At 40.8% G+C, this 27,361-nt stretch overlaps 2 protein-coding genes across 2 annotated transcripts in view; one reads left to right on the plus strand and one right to left on the minus strand.

Moving 5' to 3' along the window:
* metap1 (methionyl aminopeptidase 1) overlaps positions 1-15,051 on the plus strand; it is a 15,891-nt gene extending 840 nt beyond the window's left edge. The window contains exons 2-11 of the mRNA XM_074609720.1: positions 2,024-2,075; positions 2,300-2,409; positions 3,523-3,583; positions 8,130-8,221; positions 8,316-8,399; positions 9,484-9,622; positions 10,427-10,558; positions 11,074-11,217; positions 11,316-11,381; positions 12,640-15,051. Of these exons, the coding sequence (XP_074465821.1) occupies positions 2,024-2,075; positions 2,300-2,409; positions 3,523-3,583; positions 8,130-8,221; positions 8,316-8,399; positions 9,484-9,622; positions 10,427-10,558; positions 11,074-11,217; positions 11,316-11,381; positions 12,640-12,806 (1,047 nt within the window). The 3' untranslated portion in view covers positions 12,807-15,051. The remainder of the gene's footprint in view (positions 1-2,023; positions 2,076-2,299; positions 2,410-3,522; positions 3,584-8,129; positions 8,222-8,315; positions 8,400-9,483; positions 9,623-10,426; positions 10,559-11,073; positions 11,218-11,315; positions 11,382-12,639) is intronic.
* Positions 15,052-17,697: 2,646 nt separating this feature from the next.
* LOC141752003 (alcohol dehydrogenase class-3 chain L) lies at positions 17,698-26,442 on the minus strand. Its single transcript, XM_074609721.1, has 9 exons — positions 26,294-26,442; positions 25,141-25,242; positions 23,198-23,339; positions 23,025-23,112; positions 22,706-22,925; positions 20,121-20,381; positions 19,648-19,783; positions 18,043-18,181; positions 17,698-17,800 (listed from the first exon to the last, which is right to left on the minus strand). The coding sequence occupies exons 1-9, from the start codon at positions 26,333-26,335 to the stop codon at positions 17,776-17,778; spliced, it is 1,155 nt and encodes a 384-aa protein (XP_074465822.1). The 5' UTR covers positions 26,336-26,442; the 3' UTR covers positions 17,698-17,775.
* Positions 26,443-27,361: the final 919 nt, after the last annotated feature.

The following is a 27,361-nucleotide window of genomic DNA, read 5'->3' on the forward strand; positions in this document are numbered from 1 at the left end:
GTTCCACAGAGTTAATGTTGCGTGACAGAGCAATTGTTTCATCCTCACCTCTGGTGCTTTCTCTCCTACCAGACCAAACCCCACTCACTAATCTGTCACTTTAAGGATGGATTTGGCATTAACAGAAGCTACTCTCCACTTCTTATACAGATGTTCTGCTGAACAGGACTTTTTCTGACCCATTGGCATTACAGTTGGCTTTCACTTAAATGCTATGAGGGCTTGTAACAAGTCAGTGTGAATCACACATGACAGTTTATAAGTGGTAAAGTTTGTGGATCCAGCTTTGGGGCCATGTTTTTCTTGCAAGACACTACATTGGGAAAAAGTCTGCCAATAATGCATTACACATTAAACTGCAGAAGGGCTCTGCAATGTTCTCTTAGTCAAAGCTTTATAAAGCATTTGTTGTCACGATGTTTCACCCCTCACCTCTGGTACTTTCTCTCCTCCCAGACCAAACCCCACTCACAAATCTGTCAATTTAAGGATGGGATTTCTTAACGACTAGAGCCTAATTCTTGGTTTAACAGAAGCTACTTCTTATACAGATGTTCAGCTGAACAGGACTTTTTCCTGACCCATTGTCATTACAGTTGTCTTTCACTTAAATGCTATGAGGGCTTGTAACAAGTCAGTTTATCAGTGGTAAAGTTTGTGGATCAAGCTTTGGGGCAAGTTTTTCTTGCAAGACACTACATTTGGAAAAAGTCTCTGCCAATAATGCATTACACATTAAACTGCAGAAGGGCTCTGCAATGCTCTGAGTCAAAGCTTTATAAATAGTTATAGCCTTTAGTGTGGACTTAATTTGCTGACAGCGTAAAACTGTATGAAATAATGCATATTGTGGAGGTGTTTTAATAATGCAATAGACTGCAAGTAATGATGAGTAGTGGGTGTTAAGTTCCACAGAGTTAATGTTGCGTGACAGAGCATTTGTTGTCACGATGTTTCACCCTCACCCCTCACCTCACTGGTACTTTCTCTCCTACCAGACCAAACCCCACTCACAAATCTGTCACTTTAAGGATGGGATTTCTTAACGACTTGACCCTAATTCTTGGCTTAACAGAAGCTCTTCTTATACAGATGTTCAGCTGAACAGGAGTTTTTCTGACCCATTGTCATTGTCATTAGCCTTCACTTAAATGCTATGAGGGCTTGTATGTAACAAGTCGTGTGAATCACACATGACAGTTTTATCAGTGGTAAAGTTTGTGGATCTACCAGACCAAACCCCACTCACAAATCTGTCAGTTTAAGGATGGATTTCTTAACGACTTGACCCTAATTCTTGGCTTAACAGAAGCTATACTCTCCACTTCTTATACAGATGTTCAGCTGAACAGGACTTTTTCTGGCCCATTGTCATTGACAGTTGGCTTTCACTTAAAATGCTATGAGGGCTTGTATGTAACAAGTCAGTGTGAATCACACATGACAGTTTATCAGTGGTAAAAATGTTTGTGGATCCAGCTTTGGGGCCATGTTTTTCTTGCAAGACACTACATTGGGAAAAAGTCTGCCAATAATGCATTACACATTAAACTGCAGAAGGGCTCTGCAATGTTCTCTGAGTCAAAGCTTTATAAATAGTTATAGGCTGGCTTGCAGTTTAAATGGTCTTGTGGTGCCATGGTATTTGACCCTACAGATCTTTGCTGTGATTGCATTTTTGGCTGTGAAATCTGACCCTGCTTTCTATATTTCCTGTCTCTCTCTCTCTCTCTCTGCTGTTAACTGTCCAATAAGGCACAAAACACCATTGAAATGAGCAGTAAATGGTACAGTGATTGTGTCAAACACATAGTTGTGAACGTCTCTACCCTCTAGGGCACTTTACGGTGCAATATCTGTTACAAGTGACATTGTTTTTTTAGTCAGGTTTGAATGGGTTGCACATCAGTGACCATGCATGTGATTGTCAGACATTAATTAATTGTATGATTGTGCACAATTTGCACTGTATCAATCATTGTACATCCCCATTTAAGAGTTCTGTCTGTGTTTTCATTTCCAGGAATGTTTCAAAGGGAGCTGGGTGTCTCACAAGTTGCTGCACAAAAAAGCAAGTATGTATTTCTGACCGTTGTCAGGTCTTTGTTAACATCTATGGTGGACTGTTTCACAGTATATGAATAAGGTGCATGTGGGTTTTAGAAACTGACAAATGAACCTATACATGGTGTTTAATTAGCGCTTGTTTTGAAAGTCAAGAACAGACGATATCTCTCGACTGTGAGTTAACACAGTGGTGTCAGATGCTTCAGATATACCTTGTGTTGTGTTTTGTCAGAGGAGGACCAGAACCAGATTGAATCCAAGAACTGTGTGGAGAATGACATCAACACAGACCCATGGCCGGGCTACCGCTACACAGGGAAACTACAGCCTCACTACCCACTGGTAAGTTCTTGCTGTTCACAGAAACTCTATAATTTCACATATTTTGCCGTGTGTGATTCATTAACTGAAAAATGGAAAGAAGACTCAAGTGCAGTCATGCATAAGCGATGCCACCCTTTTTTGTCCCAGTTGGTTGTTCTCATTTTTGTCACAATGTTCCTGATTATTAACCTCTAACAGCCGAAACAACTGACCTTTTTTTAATGTTTTACCGCAATGTTTTAAATGTCAACTTCTCCCTTGTGACGCAGTTGTGCTAACCTCACCCTGTCAGGTGGTTTGTTTTTAACAAAGCCATCTGAGAAGCCGTTATTGGAAACTGTTTGGAAAAGGGCAGGCACTTAAAATCAAAAAATCCTTGGCAGGTGATTGGATGAACCATCTGTCAATGAAACTAACGAAAGCAAAACTGAAGGCGAAAACACTGTTGTACTTTACACGTTCAGTGCCGTACTTTCCTCTTCTTTCAATGACAAAATACTCTCCAGTTCTGATATAACTGATGCTATTACAGCTATGCTAACCTCTTTAGGAGCCACCATTGTTGTTTAGAACAAACAGTCAACCCTCTCCGTGTCGCCTCACACTATAGGCTCACCGGGTCTCACACACACCTAAGCCACACCCGTAGCCTGCAGTAGCTACTCACAGGACGCTGATTGATCCGTTGTTTGGCGAGCCGGACACAAACGCATTACCTGGAGCCCGACACGATGGATTTTTCAGAGATATTTGATCCCGCTATTCTCGCGTAATCTCGTGACATCGCGAGAATCCAGCTGCCGTGCGAGGTTACAGTTGTGCAATCTGTTAGCTGAAAGGATGTCAGTATACTCAGACTGGTTTCAGGCAGGGCTGTCAATCGATTTAAATATTCAATCAAGATTAAACGCATGATTGGCAGATATCTTTCTTACTTCCGTAAATATCAGACTACGGTAACTATGGTCGTTTATCATTTTAGTGCAGGCCTACCTAAGCATGGAGAAATCCCAAACAGGGTCATACACTGATACCTGTCAGTGTATATTTGTATTAATGTATTTCCTTATCCATGTGCTGATTTCTGTGATTTCCATAACGTTTCTGTCCTCTTTTTGGCTCCTTGTGTAGACTCCCATGAGGCCCGTGCCCGGTGACATCCAAAGACCTGACTATGCCGATCATCCCAGAGGTAACTATGCTTCTTTCTCAAGGAATTATGGTTTCAGTCGATCACATCGGCTCATTGTCCACTTGGGAGACTTTGGCATCTTCTTTAAAACTGCAATTTCAGCTTTGTTTTTCTTAGAAATATATAGGAACAACACCAAATCAATGCTATTGAGTGTAACATATTGTTTACCTGGAGGCATAGCCTTAACATCCTGGCATCACGAGAAACACTCTGTCATGTAAAAACGCTAAATTCATGCAAAAATCTGATATAACTATAAGTAGTATTTAAAGTAAAGTATTTACAATAACTCAACACTACCTTATTCCACTGGAAAAGTTGCCATTCACACTGCAGTGTTGGTACCGGGGAAAGCAATTGTCTAAAACACTGTGCAGGTGCAGGGCTTTTGAAATGAAACAGACTGTCGACCAAGTTATTTTCTTCATCTTACCAGAGTTGGTTGAAGTTTTGTAAAAGTGTGTGTTGGTCAGCCGATCTCATTTGTTAGTGCTGGAGTTTCGGTGCTCTGCTAACGTGTGTAGGTGATGGAGTACGAGCAGGGTCCGAAATCAACACCCACCAAGCGCAAAAATGCGAGTACATTTTCCGTTTGGCGAGTAAATCTCAGAAGGCTATCTGGCTATACTGGGGGGTAAATGTTTATACCAAAATAGTCATGTAATAAAAAACTATGCTGAGAGTCTCAATTTGATCCTTGAGTACATTTAGAGATTTAGAGTACACTTAAGATCAAGACTTCTTGAGTTGTATTCAGGCTTGAAATGATTAACCAATGATCAATACATCTAAATAATTTTGCTTCAAACATTAATTTGGCCGGTAAAAGAATATGCTTGACTGGTGGATTTTTTCATCTACCAGTCCCCTTAGCCGGTGAGTCAAAAAGTTAATTTCGGAAACTGGGTACAAGGTATTAACAGAATGCGTCACCTTTGTCTTATAAAGCTAATTATTAAGTCATTTAATCCATAATTCACCCCAAATGCATGCCTTCTTTGAGGATGAACAACTGGATGCTGCAATCACAGCAGCATCCTATGAGTCATCCTATGAGTCATAGAAGATGGTAATAGTGATTTGATTTTTTTTCATCCACCCCTGCTGTTAACCTCATATATAAATTAGGGCTGTCAAAGTTAGCGCGATAATAACAGTTTTATTAACGCAACTTGCATTTTTTTAGGTTTTAGCGGGCTCAGTTTTAAAGCTAGAGTGAAGATACTGGTACCATATGAAACTAGATAACCTCTGAAACCATGTCATTCTAGCTTGTCGCGAAAGAGGCTAAATAACGCTACAAACTTAAGCTAAATTCTGGCGAGGAAAAAACTGGCATGGCCATTTTCAAAGTGGTCCCTTGACCTCTGACCTCAAGATATGTGAATGAAAATGGGTTCTATGGGTACCCACGAGTCTCCCCTTTACAGACACGTCCACTTTATGATAATCACATGCAGTTTTTGGGCAAGTCAGCACACTGACACACTGACAGCTGTTGTTGGCTTAAGTTTGCCATGTTATGATTTGAGCATATCTTTTGTTTATTCTAAATACCTGTGAGGGTTTCTGGACAATATTTGTCATTGTTTTGTGTTGTTAGTTAAGTTCCAATAATAAATATATACATTCATTTGCATAAAGCAATCATATACAGTATGTCCACTCCCATGTTGATAAGAGTATTAAATACTCAACAAATCTCCCTTTAATGTTCATTTTGAACAGATAAAAAATGTGTGATTGACTTGCTATTAATAACGATTAACCATGGACAATCATGCAATCAATTGCGATTACATATTTTAATTGATAGACAGCCCTAATATAAATGCATGTTTATCCTGTATATCTAATGGTATCATCACTATATTGGTGAAAGATGAGATTTTTTGTGCGATCCTGAATCAAATTAATTGCCGTATACTGGCTGAGTAAAGACTGCCCAGTGATTTTTTTTAGATGACTTCAACATAACAGTTGGCCATTGATGGCACAGATTAGATAATATGTGAGTGCACATCCTGAGCAGCAAGCTGGCCTGCCTCAGTTTGTTACAACAATAGACAAAGCAGTCATCCATGCATGCGTATTATGTATGTTTTTGCATGAATACACAGATAAGCTGATAATGTCTTGTGCTGTAGGCTAAAGAACTCTGTACAAACAGTTAGCTCCACAGTCTGAGCGTCCTGAACCCCTGTAGGCAACGCTGAAGACAGAGAACTTAATGAAGAACAAGACAAATGAGTTCATACATATGCACACTTGTGGTGTGGTTTGCGCAAGCGGCTGACATGCAGCTGCAGAGTGACGTGTACTCTCAGTAGGATTGGTCGTGCTAGTATCATTTCACTGGGTTTTAATTTGATTCAGTATTGCGATGAAAAATATTGCTCGATTGGGCTTTTTTTTGGAATTGATTTCTGATCTTTTTATGCAATTCCTCGGTTCCCCTTTTAGTGTTTTAGCTGGAATCGATGCTGCTCTGTTAAACAGCCCAGTAATATCTCCCCCTCATATTTCTCGGCCCCAATGGTTTCAGATTTATTGCAGGGATGAGTAAACAGGCGCGCTGTCACGCCGTGTTTTTATGACCCGTCTGCCCTTGTGTTAATTATCAGACACCTATAATTGTCACCTGGCTTATTTACGTCCGTTTCTCTGGGAAAGCCATTCATTGTGCAACCATGGCAACCTCTGCATCCTTGTCATCTGACTGCATAGATCCATAGTCAGGTAGTCATGGTTACAGTCTCCTTTCTCATTCTCCTGTGATGCCTTCTCAGGGACTGAAGCTCAATTGTTACAGGTTTTTGTTTTTTTTAAACACGGCACACTGTTATTGAGCTGACATCAAATCTGGAACTAAAATAACAACCAAATGGTTGATTTGTTAGCTCTGATAAACCTATAAGGAAAGTGGTCCCAATATGAAGACGTTATAACGTGCACACTCTTTCTTTTTTTTTCTGAGCTGCTGTATCGACGCGTAAGTAAGTGTAATTGATTGTTACGCTCACACACTGTCGGCTCTGCAGGTCAAAAGGAGGGCTTGCGTTTGACTTGTACACAAACCTGTCTAAAGTCTGTGTTGCTAGGCAACTGTTCATGTTCATCCAGCAATCATCTTGTTGAGTTGATAAATTATAGATCAGGCGAATTGTTGATGAGTCCAGTGCCTCGAACAACATGTATTTAAATACGGTCCGAATGGGGCTTTTCAGTCCAAGAATTATAATACGATCTTGTTTTAATGTGTGGTTAAAATTGCAGGTAGTCTAATGTGTTGCCCAGCTGGCTGCACTGACACCTGCGCTTCTGTTCTCCTCCATAAAACCGAAACAGTCCTGCTCTGTTCCTCAGGGTCGACAGTGCGAGTGTCATTATTAGAATCTGCCTCTGCATCGGGTGCTGATAGCAGTAGTGTACTCTGTGCAGGAGCAGCTAGTAGTCCGTAGTACCAGACGCTTCTTACCTTGGGATTTATGTTGAAAGACTGTCATAACAAAGGAACATTTTAATTTATAAAACATTAAAAAAAAGGGCCTTAAGTTAAAGATGAGTTTTGATGGGGGGGATTTAAAAGACAATGTCAACGTCGCATGCCTCGAGCGATCTTCAAGCAATGAGTTCCGACGCTGTGACACTAAATCAGAACAAAAAAGGCAATCCTTTTACTTTTTCCTGCCAAGGGACTACAGATGACAATTAGCTTAAAGCTATAATCTGGTACGGTGCATCAAGTGTCGGCATTTATGTTTTAAACTGTACATGGTCTCTTTTCAATAAAATAAATAAAAAGAAAAGAACTTTGCTGTCTGTGTGGGTGGGATTTATGCAGAATTCAAATAACAAAATGTGAAATTATTGAAGTCCCTTTATCAAATTTGGTCTAATTTTATCACAATAAAGATTTAACATCACAAATATGGCTGAGCGATATAAAAAGAAAACCAAACCCCGACTAAATATGATCAATTAAATTGTGTTAGTGAACCCAGTAGACCCCTCTAGACACGGCTTATGCTGAGTGTAGATATAGCCTACATAGAAGAGAGCGTAGTTTTGGCTACAGATGTGCATTTTGTTTTTTTGAAAGATGTTTGTTGATTCATCAGTGAAAACAAAATCTCCTCCCTCCTTTATTAATCGTGTACTCTGTTGAAGCAGCGAGGAGTCAGACACCGAAGAAGGTAAAAGTGAATTATACGGGTGGTTACAATGGCTTATATATATAATCCATCCACATACTCTTACTAAGAATGCATAGGTATTGGTTGAAATGTCACCAGTTACTGTGTAACTGCAAGAAGGGGCGATGATGCTTGTGCCTTCTCACTATGAAATTACTTATTGTCAACTTGTCACTTATGATGTAAAAAATGAAAACAATCAGGAGTATGTGAAACTGTCTGTGATGGTCCCAAGTCGATGCTGATGTTGATAGACTTAAGACAGACTGCTTTGCAAGGTCCTATTTTGAGTCAGCTCATTGGCGCGTGAATGATGCCGGATGTCTGTCCTCGTTTCCTTCACACAGGGATATCCGAGTCTGAGCAGTTTCTGAAGGGGACGTCACAGATCAAGACCCTTTGTCCCGAGGACATAGAAAGCATGAGAGTAGTGTGCGAGGTAACTAAACTGACCGTCGCTGCTTTCACGATGTTGCCATTCGTTTTTTCCATTTAATGCATTTTTGGGTTTTTGACATGTGTGTTATTTACAGCTGGCACGAGAAGTCCTGGACATCGCAGCCGTGATGGTGAAAATTGGTGTTACAACAGAAGAAATCGACCATGCTGTGCATCTGGTATGTATTATAGAGGCTGGGATGTTGAGTCCTCTCTTAACCAAAGAAGCCTTCACATAAACACAATATGATTCTCTGTCCATTGGGATGTAGAATCATTGTACCAGAGGTGTCACATGACTTGGACTCGAGTCAGACTCGAGGAACAAATTTGATGACTTTAGACTCGACTTCACAAAATAAAAAAAGGCTCGCAACTCGGCTTGGACTTTTGCTTCCAGTGGCTCTTGACTTCACTTGGACTTGAGCCTTTTGACTTGAAAATACTTGACACCTTCTCCCAAGCCCAAAGATTAAAAAGTTTGTTATTTAAAAAGTGTGTGCATGCAGGCGATCAACCGGGAAGAGGATTTACTCGTGGGGAACTAACTGAACAAACTGAATTTCTATCTTTTGCAGTTTAATCTGCATCCCCGAAAAGTAGTATTTCTTTTTTTTTTTTTTTTTTTTTTTAACACTGGACTCTATTTTTTGTGAATATTATTGAGACCGGCATTTGATTATCTTACACTTAATTCCCCAGATCCACTTTGTTTGAAACAATTCAACAGCAACCAATCAAGTTGTAGGAGAAAACCATAAAGAACTAACGTTACGTTACTGAGTGCAAGTTGCCGCCAGTTACTGTTGTTAAAATGGCATTACATTTGGTGAAGAGTGCATTATGACTTGGGACTTGTCAGCCTTGCCTTAAAACCTGACTTGGGACTTGCCTTTCTCGACTTGGGACTTGACTTGAGACTTGTTTTTCTTTACTTGGGACTTGACTCGGGACTTGTTATACTCCCGCCACAACGTAGTCTGGGGTATATACCACTCCGTGTGTCTGTCCGTTCGTCCGTCCTTCCGTCCGTTCGCGTGTCGTGGTATGTGAGACATGCTCACTTTTGCCTTGCCTTTCTTGACTTGGGACTTACAAAACAATGACTTGGTTCTACCTCTGCTGTGTACACATACAGACCTTACCAACTGCAATAAACTGTAAGGCAGCTACCTGAGGGGGGAAAGGGGTCACTCATCTGCATAACATACAACCTTTTCTTGTCTTAGTATCTCTGTAACCAACATGCTTTTTTCTGTTCAGGCTTGCATAGCGAGGAACTGCTACCCCTCCCCTCTCAACTACTACAACTTCCCCAAATCCTGCTGCACATCTGTCAATGAAGTCATCTGCCATGGCATCCCAGACAGAAGACCATTGCAAGAGGGAGATATCCTCAACGGTATGCGCATTACACAACACATTACATGATTTTGGGACCCCTAGCACCAGCTTCTAACACTTTGTTTTTCACATATCTATTATTGCTTTACTGTTATATATTTGTATTTGTTAGAATTAACCAAAAAAAAAATTAGTTTAGATTTACTGTTCCACATTGTTCTGTGACTTTATATGTAAAATCCCTAAGAAACAAACCTACTATCTTCATATTCTCAATTTCAAACCAAGTCCTAGAAAACAGTTCAGCTGAGTTTGGATGCAGGGAAATGTTTTATTTAAGAGAGTGGATGGAAAAAAAAAAGATTCCTCCTCCTTGACAAATGGTTGTACCAGCATCCTGAAATGGTGTCAGCGGGAGTTTGGCCATTTTTAGCCTCTTTATGAATATTTCTGCTAAGGCGATGTCTTCCATCCGCCACTCCCCTCAGAGCGTCTGATGGAGCACTTGCCAACAACTCATCTCTCGCTGCGTGGTCCGACAAGACAAATAGTTTCATTAACCTTTAGCAGTAGGGGATTTGCTTGTCAGATCCGCCGCTCTCTCTATATTTCTCCCTAAGTGGGAAAAGTCCCAGTTTACCCACTATAGCACTTCCAATTCCATCAGCAACTTTTTTAAAAAAGACACATTTTTGTTTGGCCTTGCAAATGGTTTGATGTTTTATAAATATCCATGTTTTGCCAATACAAATCATTATGTTTCCAGGTTATTCATAACAGTCTTTGTGCTAAACATAATAGAATCTAGTTTGTCATGTAACACAATGGCTCTGATGCATTCACCCGTCTCACTCTTGCGCAGTGGACATCACCGTCTACCACAACGGTTTCCATGGCGACCTCAACGAAACCTTCTACATCGGCGAGGTGGATGAAGAAGCAAAGAAACTGGTTGTGACCACGTATGAATGCCTTATGCAAGCCATCGACTCCGGTAGGAATTCCAGCTTTTCATTTTTTTCTGATGGATGTGTGCATACCATGGAGACTGTAGGAACCCCCACCGTCACCGCATGTTGTTTAGGGTTTTGTGCAGTCCTACATTATTATATGGATGTTTCGGCTTCGGCATGTCGAGTAACGAGCAATTGCAGTGCAGAAAAGCAGACGATGCATTTGAATTCATTTAAAAAAAAGGTGTTGCCATTACATAGTTTGTCCACCATGGAGCATTTCAGAGCAAGTTCAGTTTTGACATTGGAAACAGTATTTTTCTGTTGTTGTGTACCTGTTTTCAAGGTCAAGAATGAACTTTCAATCTCAACTTTTAAGCCAACATGGACGAAATTGACGTAACAACTCTGTAATAATTGACTTTTTGTAAATAAAAATATTAGCAATACATCATTTATTTCTAAAATATCAATATCGGCCTCAGAATTCCAGTGTCCCAACTATAAACTACAGTTTTTTCAAGCCCTATAACCCTCATGTTTCCTCATTTTACAGTTAAGCCTGGCATCCGCTACAGAGAGTTAGGTAACATCATTCAGAAGCACGCCCAGGCCAACGGCTTCTCTGTGGTGCGGAGCTACTGCGGCCACGGCATCCATAGACTTTTCCACACCGCTCCCAATGTGCCACATTATGCCAGTGAGTAGTCGGCACGCCTGCCGTCATCATATATGTTTTTAAATATATTGAATTTCATACATGTTCTTACATGATTTCTATATTCATTCATTTCCCAGAAAACAAAGCAGTTGGAGTTATGAAGCCTGGCCACGTGTTTACCATTGAGCCCATGATATGTGAAGGTGAGTGGAACTACCTTTTTGTAGGTATAATGTGAACAATAATGATACTTATAGAGATAATAATTATTTGAATTGATATAAATTGACACAACTATTGAAGTCAAAAGACAAAAAAAGCAAGGATAGAGGGTATAATACTATATCAGTCTAAACCATTGCTGTCCTGTGAAAAACATGTGCCTCCAAAATGTCAACTTTTCATAAGCAAGGTGTTTCCAGCTTTGTCACAATGCATTTTCCAGATAATTCATTTGGGTTGTTAATGTTTTTTTTTTGTTTTAGAAGTAGGTGAATGTTGTCAACCTATAAAAGAAAACACTTTATCGGTCCAAATTTGGAGATACAGAAGTTTCTTAGGACAACAAAAAAAATCGAACGGTCTTAAAGCAAGTTTGTGAAATGCCCAAGTTGTGGTATTGAAAACTTGGTCACTTTTTGACAGTGATGTAAAAGATTTAATAATACAACAATATTAAGTAATTTTATTAGGGATGCATCGATACAGATATTGGATCGGGTCTCGGCCAATACTGACTCAAATAGCTGTATCGGGTATCAGTGACTATGACTATGATCTGTTCAATTTAGTTCTATATTTATATACTATATATATACGTTATATACTTGAATATTAAGTTTTGACTAATTTTTGAGAAAAAGTCAGATCAGTGCATCGCTGCATTTTATTTCTTATTCTTTAGGTAGATTTTGAAGAGAATAGGCTTTACTTGTAAATGTATTTTTATTCAAACAATATTTTTATTGATTTTTCGTTTTTTATAAAAAAGAAATGTACTAGAAAAAGTGTTGCATGAAAACTACAGCAACAAAAGACGAACAAACAACCACATAAAAGAAAAGAAAAGAAAACCTCTCAAACAAAATAACAGTCACGACAGCATAAAACAAACAAAATTACTTTTTACAGTAGTCTGATCCAACACAATAAAACATATTTGGGATATATTTTTTTAGATGAAATACAGTGCCACAAGCCATTTGGATATCTCGCGCCACCACCATCCTCCAACTTGATTACTTTTACACTCAAACCTCAACTGAAGAATGAGGATTCGAGGCTGTTAACTGGCTGATGTGTAATAAAGCAGGACCCAGTCATGCCTTAAAACGGTTCATTAAAATCTTAAAAAGCACTCTACACCTGACAGGTATCCAGTGAGTCAGCGCCAGACTTGGAAGTGTTTGTTTCTACAACTCTGTTTAATTGATGCTGTGTGTGTGTCATGTCATGTCTCAGGTGGCTGGCAAGACGAGACGTGGCCCGACGGCTGGACAGCGGTGACCAGAGACGGGAAGCGCTCAGCCCAGTTCGAACACACCCTGCTGGTGACGGAGACCGGCTGCGAGATCCTCACCCGCCGCCTGGAGGACAACGGTCGCGCTCATTTCCTTAACCAAGTGTAGGCTGGACTTGAACGCACCAAGGACTGGACTTTTCCAGACACAAGACACCCAGCACCTCTGGGCCTCACACTCACTCACACACACACACACACACACACACTCACACACACACACTCACGCAAACACACACACACACACACACACACACACACACACACACACATAAACACACGCACACAAATTTGAAACAAGAGGCACCACTCCTAGAGCTCAGTTTAACTGTGGCTCTCATTGTTCTTTGAATTAAATATCGGTTCCTCAAATTAAATGGAAGTACTTGAATGTGTCTTATATCAAACGTGGATCGCTTTATTAGTGAAAACTGTATCCTCTGAACGAAAATATGAACGTATTTATGATATTTGGTTTTGCTTAGTGGTCTGGCTTGACATCAGGCCTTGTGTTGACCTCTGGGTCATGAGTTCTTACTGGCTGGCTAGTTGTTGTCTGTGGTGTGTGTGTGTGGTGCTCAGGGCTAGTACGCCATGCTTCACTTCTTTTCTCTCAACCTCTGTTTAACTTAAATCAGACTTCATATGAATTTCCCAGAGATGGAATGAAAAGAATCCGCAATACTAGAGGACAGAGGAGGCTTCCTGGAAACTGGGTCAACAAGTATCACAACATATCAACAACTAGCAACTTATTTTAGATATATAGAAAATTAATAAAACTAGGTTTGAAAACCTTAATTTAGATTTCAGCCAACAAAAATCAACCCTCTGTCAGCACTTATGAAACAGAAGCAGAGTTTAACAGTAGACATATTTAAAGGTTGATATTTTAGGAAATACACGTAGTCGCTTTCTTGGCCAGAGTTAGATGCATAGACTGTTTTATAAAGATGAACGACACTTCTCCACTTCCTCCCACTGTACAAAAGTGAAGCCAAAATATCGGCCATCTTGAGATTTCCTTCTCGACACCAATAACTTGTGGTATCGACTGATACTGGCTACTGATCCGATATCAGCGTGATTAAAAAAAATATATATATATTGTTAGCGGCAAAGAAAAATTGATTCCCGGTTAAACAAGTAGATTTTTTTCAGGGTTAATAAATTATAGTATCGGATCGGTGCGTAGAGTGGCGTACTCGCCGGTACTCGATCCCGAACTTTGGGCAGCATCGGACGCATTTCCCATACTGGTGTCGGTATCGGAACAACTCTAGCCTGCGCAGTAGTGATCGGGCAGTGGAGCCGCACTATCGAAGTCCCGCCCATACACCCACAGGAACCAATAGCGAGCCGCAGCTTGTCAGCTAGAGAGAATTACAGCTGCCGATCATGACGTCACACCCCCTTTTTTTTATAGCATCAAGTACTTAATTAAAACCAGAAAAATGCTTGAACATTCATCAGAGTGATAAGAACTACCTATAATGAAAGAAACCATCTCTGTGAGCTATACTGCAACCAGCCACCAGGGGGCAATTAAGATGTTTTGGCTTCACTTTTGGGGAGCTGTCATGTCGTCCATTTTTATATACAGTCTATGGTTAGATGAGAAAATCATCCCCGTTTCCAGTCTTTATTCTAAGTTAGGCTGAGCTTAGCTAACCTCTCTTAGCTGTAGCTTCGTATTTAACGGACAGATATGAGAGTTGTATTTGAAATTATCATCTAACTCTTAGCAAGAAAGCAAACTTTCCAAAATGTTTGAACCAATTTCTGTACTGGTTATGAAAGAATAATAATAATGATGTATTGCTTCATGCCAGCCTGTTGGTTAGCTAATCACAGCACCAGGTCAACTATCACTCTTATTTAACTGGTGACGCATCCAGCAGAAGCACTCAATTGTTATATCCTGAATGTGGCTAATATTAGTGCACACACACAGTTTTCCAGTAATCAGCCCATGGTTGCTAGGAGAATTGTGACGCAACACACAGAGCATCTACATAAATCTCCAGAACGAGAACGACGACATTGAGCACAAAGTCGTTCAGGTGTCGAGCTTGTTAATCCTGCTTCGAGGAATACTCTTCTGGCGTCTCGTGTTTTCAGATAGCCCTGGTGTAGCAAATTGAGCCTTAATGTGTGAATCTAGGAATTTAAAACACGCCGGATATCTCATGATGTTTCCTCTCATCTCGACAGTCGCCATTTATCTTCACGTGTTGGGGATTTGCCTGGCGTGAGCAGCATTCATTCTTTCTATTTTCAGAGGACTAATGTGATCACAGTTTCTCTGCCATCTTTGTATTTCTTCTAATGGAGTAATAAATGACTCTTCTGTAGCTCTGTGTGGGCCCAGTTTGTCCTTGGATAGTTTGTTGATCTTAATTCACCAGGCTTTTATTACTAGAAATGTTTATCTGTGTACCTGAGTGAGCCTTAATGCTTTTTTAAACTTAGTGGAATACAATGGTGGCCTAAACTGCATTTGAAATATTAACATTATTAGTTTACTTCAAGCTACACTAGTATGAATATATCTGTAAACCTTAAACTTCATAAAGTTACAATGAAGTGTAACAGGACTGGGCGGAGGACAGGGAAAATAGTGGAAGTGTGGCAATTAAAGACAGAGTCAGCTTAACGGTCAACAGGGTATTAATTTCCCCTTTAAAGTCTCACAAAAACAACAGAAAGTCTAGCTCCATCATATAACAAAGGTTCACCTGAGAGATCTAGAGGAGAAGAGACTGAGAGCTCCTCACTCACAGCATGTGCCACATCAAATGAACTCTGCTCACTGTCATTAATTCTCCCCTGATGAGATCAGCTCCAAATGTGTGGCTCCGCACACCTCCCAACTCTCTCAAATGGGAGTGGGTGGAGCCCCTTACACGAGGTTCTCTGGTCCCATAAACATACATGGTTCTAGTAGAGGCCCATAAATATGCCTTCATTCAAAATTTTTGCCTATTCAGTATTTAGTCTACAGTGACTAACACAAGATAAGGCATGCCATGGACAGAGGTTGGTGGGTAGTTTCAATGCAAACAGCTGTGATTCAGCAGAAAGTAAATACTCCATAAACTGTTGTGACATTATAAATCTGGACCACCATACTGTAGCACATCAATGGACAATGGTGCAAACTTGGGAAGTCTTTTTTTTTATGGCAGCCATTTCGACTTGATATAATAGATATTACCAGTTTGTGGGGCGAATTCACAAAGAATGGATTGCGGCCGCTGATATAGCACTATGAATTGCGCATCATTCACAACCGCTATCTGCCCCGTTGCAAGGTCCGATTCACGAAAGATATTGCGGTAATGATATTTACAGCACAAACAAAGTTTTGCAGCTGAGTGCAATTTTCCCTTTTTTTTGCGTTGGAGGGGGAGAAATAATGTATTCATTTATATAATCTGATCTTTTCATTATGTTTTTTTCTCTCATGTATTTTAAAAAATAACATGTAGGGGAGCTTTACTCATTTATTTCCATGACACAAAATGTTACCGCATCTCCCAAAATAAAAGTTTGAGCGGACCATAACGAGGCCTTCACCTGGCTACAATCACTGGAACCGGCTGGAAAAGTCTGGGCGTGACACCCCGTATAAATGCGCTTTAGTTACCACCAACTCTCAGAAGACGCCAATAATTTCACTGTAACTGCATGTGGCTATCAGCGCTGTTCTTTTTGAATTGGACTGTTTTTGCAATGAGGCTCATTTGCATAGAAAGGGGCCAATTTTGCGCCAAATGTCTACACGTTAACTAACTTAAATATGCCCAAAAAACACAGGTGCACCAAGACCCTATTTGCTTGGCAGCGCAGTTAAGGGTGCATTTCACCATTTGCGGGTCGCTTTGTGAATTAAGCGGTTTCTTGTTGCCTTATTTGTGCAGGTTTAGCGGCCGCAACAGCCGCGTATGTTTTTGTGAATTAGCCCTTCAGTGTGCAAAACTCAAAATGCAAAAAGCAAAACTGATTGGCTAAATTTCTTAACTTAAAATTAAACACAAAATGCTGTCCTTACATAAATTGTGAAAAACACTAAATCACATCACACATGTTCAGTCCTCACAATACAGAAACCTCACCTCATATCCACTAAAAGGAATGGAGCCATCCTTGATGTTATTGATTGCACTTTTGTTTTTCTGCCATGACACAAAATATGTACTTTCAAAAAGGCTTTTTGAAAATCAGAAATAGTTTTAAAAAAGTGAATTAAGCCCATCAAACTAAAAAAGCTCACGGTCCTTTGAGCCGTCCATTGCAATAGTATGTGCCCTCCTTATTGTCCTTGTGCAAGAATCCTTCACATGTTTGCCTCACAGACAGCAGACCGGTCTTCATCACCACAGAAATACTGCGGAGGAAAAAATAACGTTCTGCTTCTGGGTTTCAGCTATAGAGGAGCATGAACTGAGCTGTTGGGAAACATGTTTTACCTAACCGAGGGTGACATCGCTGAGTACACGCCGTCGTAGTAATTCTCTCAAGTCTGCTTCGGTTTGAGTCAACATTTTTGGAAAATAAAGCGCATCACCCAAGCTTGGAGAGACACCAAAACTTAACTTGACAGACTAAAACCAGCCTTGTTCTCAAATCCTACAGGGAGAATAGCCAAGGGTATTTTTTTGCAAGTGTTTGAGCAAGCTAGTTTTACTTTATCTGCGGTGTCTTCAACACGAACAACTTCATCCGGCCTTGATGTCCAAGCTGCTATCAAAAAGAACCACTCAAAAAATATCCTCATCGATTAACTGCCTTCCAACACTGATGCCATTTGGTTGTTGTGTGGTTGTATTACCTTATTATTCATGCCATCTAGATCAAAGAATATTTCACAATAATCTTGTTTTGGTTCCTCTTGGTTTTTTCCCTTCCTTCTCTGTGTATGCGTGTTCCTTCGGGGGGGCGTAGCGCCGATCAAAGAGGTGTCTGACTGTATTGTTCAAATAAAAAACACTTCAACGGGGAATTGAAAGATGATTTATTAAACTGAGCAGGGTAAACGTGGAGTGAGATCATGGTTTCCTGTGCTCCTCTGCTGTCTAGAACTGAAGGACGACGCGAATGCTGTAAAATTAAAAATTGGATTAGATTGTGTTTTTTTTTTAAGGCTTAAAATACATTTCTGACAGAAGAAAGACCTCATGGTTGCACATTATTATGAAATCCTATCTCACACACACACGTCATCACATCTCAGCTTTGTGCTCAACAGAGGGCAGCAGTGACGCATAACATCTTTAACAGACAAAAAAACCCAGAGGGACACTAGATCACACTACGCACATTAAGTCATGTCGAGGGCTTACCATTTCCCAGCATGCATGAGATCAAAACCATCAGTGATCTTCACAAAGGGCAGAGTGTGAGTCACAAATTCATCCACTTTCAGCTTCTTGTTCATGTACTCCTCCACCAGTTTGGGAACACTGTCGACACTCTTGTATCCTGGGAAAAAGTGTAAATGGGATCATTAAAGTAGAGGAATGTAGTGTATTTCGTCAAGTGGTTGCACAGGATTTAAATTTTTAGTCTATACATACAGGGACGCACAGTTAATTTATCAAAACCAAGTGTTTACAAAGTACAAGTGTGCATATGTGAGTAGAGCTATTAGTCAGTGTAACATGAGACCTGAATCAAACTCCTTTCATTTGACAAAAGAGCGTTCTTTTTTTAAAAGGGTAAGATGTTTTGTTCATGTGAAAGAAGATATCCAGTTTATAGAAGTTAAATAAAGTGGAAAAACTGAGGAATAATTGTTCTGCAGTAATTCTACACCTAAACATTTTTCTTCAGTCAACCATGAGTAAATTGCTTGTGTAACAGCCTGGCTTCAAGCCAGAGTCACAAAGCACTTATTGTAGAAAATTAATGACCGGTTTGCTCTGTGCTGTGTGTGCTCATTATGGGGAGTGTATCTATGTTCCCAGGGTTCTATGCTCCCCAGCTCAATATCCTCTTAAAGGCACAGTGTGTATAGCATTTAGGGGGGATCTATTGGCATAAATGGGATATAATATCAATAAGTATGTTTTCTTTAGTGTGTAATCACCGGAAAAATAAGAGTTGTTGTGTTTTAGTCACCTTAGAATGAGACATTTATATCTACATAGGGGGTCCTCTCTTCACGGAGTCTGCTATGTTGCACCACCATGTTGCTACAGTAGCCCAGAAGTGACAAACCAAACTCTGGCTTAAGAGGTGGTTGAGTAATTTATGGTTAAGGTTAGGCATTGACCTCAAATGGTTAAGGTTAGGCGTTGACCATGAATGGTTAAGGTTAGGTTTTGACCTTGAATGGTTATGGTTAGGCATTGACCCCAAATTGTTAAGGTTAGGCAACGACCTCAAATAGTTACGGTTATGGCATTGACCTTGAATGGTAAACGTTAGGCATCAACCTAGAATGGTTAAGGTTATGGCATTGACTCAAATAGTTAAGGTTATGACATTGACCTTGAATGGTTAAGGTTATGGCATTGACCTTGAATGGTTAAGGTTATGGCATTGACCTAGAATGGTTAAGGTTATGGCTTCGACCTTGAATGGTTAAGGTTATGGCATTGACCTTGAATGGTTAAGGTTATGACATTGACCTCGAAGGTTAAAGGTTATGGCATTGACCTTGAATGATTAAGGTTATGACATTGACCTTGAAGGGTTAAGGTTATGGCATTGACCTTGAATGGTTAAGGTTATGGCATTGACGTAGAATGGTTAAGATTAGGCATTGACTCAAATAGTTAAGGTTATGGCATTGACTTTGAATGATTAAGGTTATGACATTGACCTTGACTGGCTAAGGTTATGGCATTGCCCTCGAATGGTTAAGGTTATATAGGTTGTCGGGCAGCAAGTCTCCCGAGAGTTTTCGCAATTTGTAGGTAACCATCTAGACACGACCTTGTTACCTCCAAAAGCAGTGCCTCTCCAGGTGCGACCGGTCACCAGCTGGAAGGGCCGGGTGGAGATCTCTTGCCCGGCTGCTGCCACCCCGATGATTACGCTGGTGCCCCATCCTTTATGGCAGGCCTCCAGGGCTGCCCTCTGTCACCAAGAGACAATATCAGGACAGTATCACATCAACCTGATCCAACCAGCACCTGACCACCACCACAATCTCTCTCTAATACATCTGGACATTGCTCGATTGTGTTGATCATACATTTATTCTAACCCATACTAAATTACTTGTAATTTTATGGAATAAAAGTATTTAAATGTATACCTACTGTACAACAAATAGATTGTCATTATTCTAAAAAATACAGGTCTATTAAGCCATATTATCATTATAAGGTTCATGCGGTTATTCAGCATGCAGAGATGAATTACTTAGAAGCCCACAGGAGCTTAATAATAATGGGATTATTTCCCCGCTCACCATGATAGCCACGTTGCCCACACATTCAAAGGAGTAGTCCACGCCTCCATCTGTCATCTCCACCAGGACCTCTTGGATTGGCTTGCTGTGGTCCTTTGGGTTCACCACGTCTGTGGCACCGAACTCTCGAGCAGTTTTAAACTTATCGGGGTTGAGATCGACTCCAATAATCCTGGCGGCCCCGGCTGCTTTACAGCCCATGATTGCTGCAAGGCCCAGAGCTCCCAGGCCGAACACTGCACAGGTTGAGCCGGCCTCCACCTGCAGGATGAGGGACACGAGAGGCAAATACAGGTCAGCACATTTCTGTGGCTATTAATGAAACAGTACACAGCAGGGAAAATAAGATTGATGTCGAATAGAATACCATAAATCAATGCTACATAATGATTAGGAAAGGGTCCAACACATTTGTTTCCACTGGCACCATTTACATATTGTAGGTACATGCTGGCTTATAACCAATAACTGAACATATTAAACCCATATTAAAAATGATCCCAACAGCTCTGTGAGGATGTACCTAGGCACATGGGTGCTTTGACCTAATTGCTAACATCAGTGTGCTAATATGCTCACAATGACAATGTAACATGCTTAGTTGGTATAATATTTAGCATGTTCATCATCTTAGTTTAGAGTGTTAGCATGTTAACATTTCTTAATAAGCTCTAAACTCAAAGCACAGCTGAGGCTGATGGGAATGTCATTAGTTTTGCAGATATTTGGTCATAAATCAAAGTATTGCACAAATGAAGATTTTGACCTGACGATTGTGTTAGATGAAAAGTTAAGGGATCACCAAAGTTATGACAAACCAGATATCATGGCAATCAATCCCATAGTTTTGGAGACATTGAGCTTAAAATCACAAATGTAACCTCATGGTGTCTCTAAAATCAACAGTCATTATAATACATATTCTGGGGACCATGAACGTCTGTACTTAATGTTTGTGCCAATTCATCTAGTAGATGTTAAGATTATTCACTGGGTAAGTGAAAGTTTGTCGTGCTGGTGGCACTAGAGAAAAAGTCAAGGGATTACCAAAATCAGTAGGCTCCATCCTCTGGGAACCATGAATGTCACTATTAAATTTCATGGCAAGGCGTTTAATAATTGTTGAGATATTTTAGAATGGAACAAAGTGTTGGACCGACTGACTGACCCGACATTGCCATCCCTAGAGCCATGCTGCTGGGGTGGCAACAAAAATACACCCACGCTATCTTATGTTTAAGTCTACTTAACATCTAAAGAGAATATAAACCTGATTGTTGATTTCTCCTCTGCCTTCCACACAAGCCTTCAGGCTGGTGGCTAAACCGTGGATTGTGCACAGCATGCTGGGAAGTATCATTGATTTTTGGACCAACAGATGCTCATGCATTGTACAGCACAGCTCTACTCAACCTGACTAGCTCTTTTTTGGTTTTCCATTAGTGAAAGTTGTGGATAATATCTGGTACCTGGTACTTTTTTTTGGTACCACCTTGGTCGATACTAGAAGGTGCAGTTAAAACACAGCAGACCTCTGATAGCCAATGAAACACGGGACATCTTGCACAAACCTACCATTTTTAAATAGCCAAGCTACCGTCAATAGCGTACAAAATTGTTTTATTCACTCAACCCAGACTATTAAATTGGAGACCTGCAAAACCGCGTCGTACACTACGTCGTACACTACGTCGTACACTACGTCGTACACTACGTCGTACACAACGGCGTACACTACGGCGTACACTACGGCGTACACTACGGCGTACACTACGGCGTATACTACGGCGTATACTACGCAGGCTGTTCCCAACCTATTTTCCTTGAAGCCCCCCTACTTGTATCTAAGAAAAGCTGAGCCTCCTTTCTTATTTTGGTCAAATAAATGTAATTTATGGTGTTGTTAGATTGCTGACATAGACCTCCCCGTTAATACCGGTGCGTGTCTCGCTTTGTGTGCGTCAAGTTTTTGACTGCAGTGAAAATGTTGTTTTTGAAAGGCTAAATGCCAACAAATATAGATTGAATATTTTGTTAGATTTTGCTACTCAGCAGCAAAGAAACATATATTTTTACATAGTTTTATACCCAGACTTTTGTATAGATTATCCAGCAAGTGTGTTATTAGGATTTTAGTTATACATGAGCAGATCTAATTTTGACAACCTCAGAGCAGACAAATCCTGCCGCACCCCCTGTGATCTATGGCACCCCTCTAAGGGGGGCCCGGACCCCAGGTTGGGAATCACTGCACTCCGCCGTACAATTGACGAAGTGCAGATGTTCACCTGTTTGGTTGTCGATGAAACGAATCAGCGAGTGTCGTGTTGAAGATGTCATGGCAGTTTCATGTGGTGTCGCTATGGTGATCAGCTGAGAATACCGCCTACACTGAGGGGGTACTATCTGATACGACATAGAGAAAAGGATCTAGTACAAAAAGGGATTTGAGTTGGGTTGATGAGTCATAAGAGTAAAGGTAAATTGTTCTTTACCCACCTCTCAGAGAATAGAAGAGAATGACTATCAGTGACTGACTGTGATGTCTGATCGTAGCACAGTGACATTAGGGGCGGCAGACTCACCTTGGCGGTGTTTAGAGCTGCTCCATAACCAGTGGTGATGCCACAGCCCAGCAGACACACCTTGTCCAGGGGCGCCCTGTGGTCCACTTTAGCCAGGGAGATCTCAGCCACCACCGTGTACTCAGAGAATGTGCTACAGCCCATGAAGTGGAAGAGGCTCTTGCCTTTGCAGGAAAAGCGGCTTGTCCCGTCTGGCATCAAGCCTTTGCCCTGAGTGAGCCTGGAGAACAAGACACAAGCGCAGATCTGACAGCTGATGAGCTGCACAAGGCATGATTCTTATGTTAGAAGCTGATCTGCACATTTGCGCATCATTTACCTGATCTTTTGACACAAGTTGGTTTTGGGATTCTTACAGAACTTGCACTCTCTACACTGTGGGATATACAAGGGTATGACTGTGTCCCCTGAAACAAAAAACAGCATGTTATGTTTGAGATTTTAAATGACATGCAGCAATCTTTAATGAAGAGAGGAGAAGAGAGGGAGAACCTGGTTGAAACTTGGTGACTCCCTCTCCGACGCTCTCCACGATGCCGGCTCCCTCGTGGCCCAGCACTACAGGGAAAACTCCCTCAGGGTCAGAGCCACTTAGTGTGTAGGAGTCAGTGTGACAGATCCCTGTGGCCACAATCTGAAATAAAGGACTTTGATCTGATCCATGCTCAATCCATTCGACATGCTCTTATCTGAAGGCTGCTGTAATATGGGGAAATCAATCAGTTCATGAATCGAATGTTATTGGTAATTATTTAAATCCTCCACTTAGTATTGTAGTATCGCTGATTTTTGGAAATTTCTTTGAGTAAGGGTTATATTACTGTTGCATAGATTGTATTAAAATAAAGTGCAGATCTTTCTTTTTCACGGTAAATTATGAATAGCCTACTTTCTTTTACAACATACAGTACAACCAGAAATAACTAAAGGTGCAAAGTACAAGTGGTGTTGGACTTTACATACACTAAATGAGAAAAAACTGACAGCAGATAAGCTTTGTAAGATAAATTGGTCATCAGTTGTAGATTATTTTCTCGACAACCGTTCATCCGATCGACTTCACACTAGGTGGGTGTATTGGCGAGGACCCAAGGAAGTACAGTGTTGACTGCAAGCTCTTGAGATCTATGGGACATATTTATTATTAGTGTGTGTAGTATAATGAGAGGGTACCCCTATTAACTGTCACCGTAGACATATCACTGTGAAGTCATCCATTTGTTTGTGGACTGCTGTTTTGAAACCTCGAGTTTGGCATTTTGGCCGTTGCCATCTTGGTTTTTGGTCTTCACCGTGTTGTTTTTTTGCAACCAGAAGTGACACGAAAGGGTGGAGCTAAGTACAACCGAACGCTGAATAAGACATTTTTAGGCGATTAACTTTCATGAACAACTCCCAGACCGGACAACGCTGTGGGAGCGACCTACCTGTCAATCCCAAGGTAGCCACGCCTTTAGGTAGCACGTAAAGCATACCTTGCTTTATGGTCTATTTGACTCTAAATGGGACCATAATTTACTAAATGAACATGCTGTATTGAAGAAGACTTGAAACTAGCGACTGAGACCATAAACTCATGTTTACAATGTTTACTGAGGTAATAAATCAAGTGAGAAGAAAGGTCATTTTCTCATAGACTTCTATACAATCAGACTTCTTTTTGCAACCAGATGAGTCGCCCCCTGCTGGCTGTTAGAAAGAATGCAAGTTTAAGGCACATCCGCATTGGCTTCACTTCTCAGACCCGGAGGTTGCCCATGCACTGACTGTTACAGACAGCATGCGGGGTACAGCTCGCTCTCCGTCAATGTTTATGTGAGCTTTTGCACCGAAATGATGAATATACTCTAGCATTATAGGGGATGCAACTATGGCAGGTGTATCAAGCCTCGGTTATACTCCCAAACTGAGGCATACACGGACAGCTGAGACGGACAGCTGAGGCGGACAGCTGCGAAAACCACGGACTCATAGTAGATCTGTTTATACTGTTCGCTTGGAGGACATGCTTCACACATACACAGTAGATCGCTAGTGTGCAGACAAGTGAGTCCAAAACCGCGGCCACAACAAATTGGCGTTACACGGACGTCCTCGGATGGCCCTCTGATGATAAAATGTACGTCGCGCAGACCCTGGCGTTTGCTACTCGCGGACACATAAAGTATCCTTTACTCCAGACCCAGCAATACCGGAGGCCAAGAAATCGTTCCGTTCCGAACAGGAAGGTTTTGAACGCGGGCACCGGACTAGTATACTGTAGTGTACTGAGATGTAATTATATTGTTATCAGAATTATTTTTTTTTTACAACTTCCATAGTTGAAGCATTACCTTTAACTGATTATAGTTAAATGATTAAATAAGAACATGGGAACTGAAGAGTTTAAGTTGTTGTGAGTGTCAATAGTGAACACATCAGTCCTGTTTCATTACCTTGAGGCGAACTTCCCCGCCTCTAGGAGGTGCCACCTCCACCTCCTCCATCACCAGAGGTTGCCCAGCCTCCCATGCTACTGCAGCTTTGCACCGGATCACCTGCAACACAACATCCCAGAGCTTCAGCTGGCCTCATGATAACAACTCTGTGGACATTTAACACATTCAGTCCCACGGTGTAAACAGTCTTGATTTAAAGGTCTCATATTATGCTCATTTCCAGGTTCATAGATGTATTTAAATGTTGCACTAGAACATTTTTACATTCTGCAATGTTCAAAAAAACCTTTATTCTTCTCATACTGCAGCCTGAGTCTGCCTGCCTCAGAGCCTAATTCAGCCTCTGTCTGAAAACCCCTGATTTAGCGCTTGTCTCCTCCCACTCTGCTCTGTTTGGTCAGCGTTTCTGTCAATCAAACGTCTTCAACAACACAGTGTGACATCAAAAGAGAAGTTAAAGCTGCTCAGTGATTTTCCACACCCATTTCCGGACAAACGGAGCAGGAGAAAAAGAGAGAGGATGGTCTTTTATGATACTATGGTGACTTGTAGACACACTGGGGACAGATATTGATGTTTAAAAGACATGGAAAAGTGCATTTTGCATAACAGGTGACCTTTAAAAGGATGGAGGAAAACACATTGCAACTTTCTTTGGAATCAGAGTTAGTTCACCATCAGTTCTTCTACTCTGTTTCTCAACAGGCTGAATACAACAGACCCATAAACAACTGTCCTCAGAGCAAACTTTTTAACCTTTTTTCACCCATTGTGCTGACATGTTGCAACAACAGGAAGCCTCAACAAAAGAGTCCTCCAAGAGACACACAAAACTCTCCAATGACTTCTCTTTTGTCTATTATACTGTAAATTGTGCAACAGAGTGCAAGAGGGTTTGTCTCTCTTTTACAGTTAAATTATAACTCGTGTTCTAAATAAATAGCCGATGCAACCCCACCCTCCATACCCGTCCTCTCGTACTGTACGCATTCCTTATGTTAACACAAACACTTGACTGAGCCGAGGGGAAGTCCTGGCAATCCTAGCAGCGTTTATATGTGTAGAACAGCTCAAATCCATTCAGACTTTTACAGATATTCATTATTATGATACTGTATAATTGCATGTGAGAAGAGGTCAACGTGCTTACCTTCCCTGCAGTTGCCATGCTGTTTAACATCCGGATACTCATTCACAAGGTTAGGTAAGAGAGCAGGTCTTATCACAGTTTAGACCAATGACAAAGACGGGCCCTGCCTGTGTGGGTTGTGGGGCGTGTCCAAACACTTTCTGCTGATCTTTCCACTTTCTACAATGCTCATTTCCTCCCTCCACTGATTAAACAGAGAAAGACAGTGGCCAAGGCAAGGCAAGGCACGTTTATTTATATGACAAGTGTATAAGACATACATTTCATGAAAACCTCATTTGTTTGTTTCTATTATAATATCTATTAAATCCCATGTTGAGGATGTGCCATTTAGTTTAACAGATTCAGTAAACAGTTTAGGATCAAAAATTATAGTTTAGGATTTTTCATTAGTTTTCGACACTGTTCGTGTCCCGTGTTTCACTATGATTGGCCAGTCTGTGTTCGAGGGGTGGGATTTAGGGAAGGGTCAATTCAAATTTTTTGCCTAAATTTTGTAGTAGTTGTCAAGAATCAACAGTCAAAATAACGTTACATTTTATTCTGAAACGTTGACAAAGTGTGGTTCAGTTAAGGATACCTGTAATTTGTGATTTCAGTTTTGAAACCTATAGAGGCCAAGAGTGACCAAGGTCATTTGTACATATTGTCAGATTGAAAGATTGAATCAGGATTAAACACAGCACATCTAGTACCTAAACAAGGATGCTGCTTAATGAGCTTTTGTTTTCCCAAGATCATGATAATGATGAATAATTCGATCCAACCATGGCAGCTCTCAGCTTCCGTAGTAAAAACAGAGAGCAATCATGAACTGTAATTTCTTCTCCATAAAATCTCACAGTGCCAAACATCAACTGTTATTATATGTTCTTATATGGTATGGTATCATTTAATTTAGTGTGCCTGTTGTTTAACTGCAATATTGTATCCTTTATTAAAAATTCTTAAAAAAACAGGCAGAAGCACTGCTCAGGGACACATGCTGGAGCCCATTACAGCGCTGTCTGCCAAGTTAAACAAACACTGATATAATTTGGCTGGTCTGAGTCAATTTAAGGGGAAAAC

The sequence above is a fragment of the Sebastes fasciatus genome, chromosome 15, assembly GCF_043250625.1.
Source record: "Sebastes fasciatus isolate fSebFas1 chromosome 15, fSebFas1.pri, whole genome shotgun sequence".
Lineage (NCBI taxonomy): Eukaryota > Metazoa > Chordata > Actinopteri > Perciformes > Sebastidae > Sebastes > Sebastes fasciatus.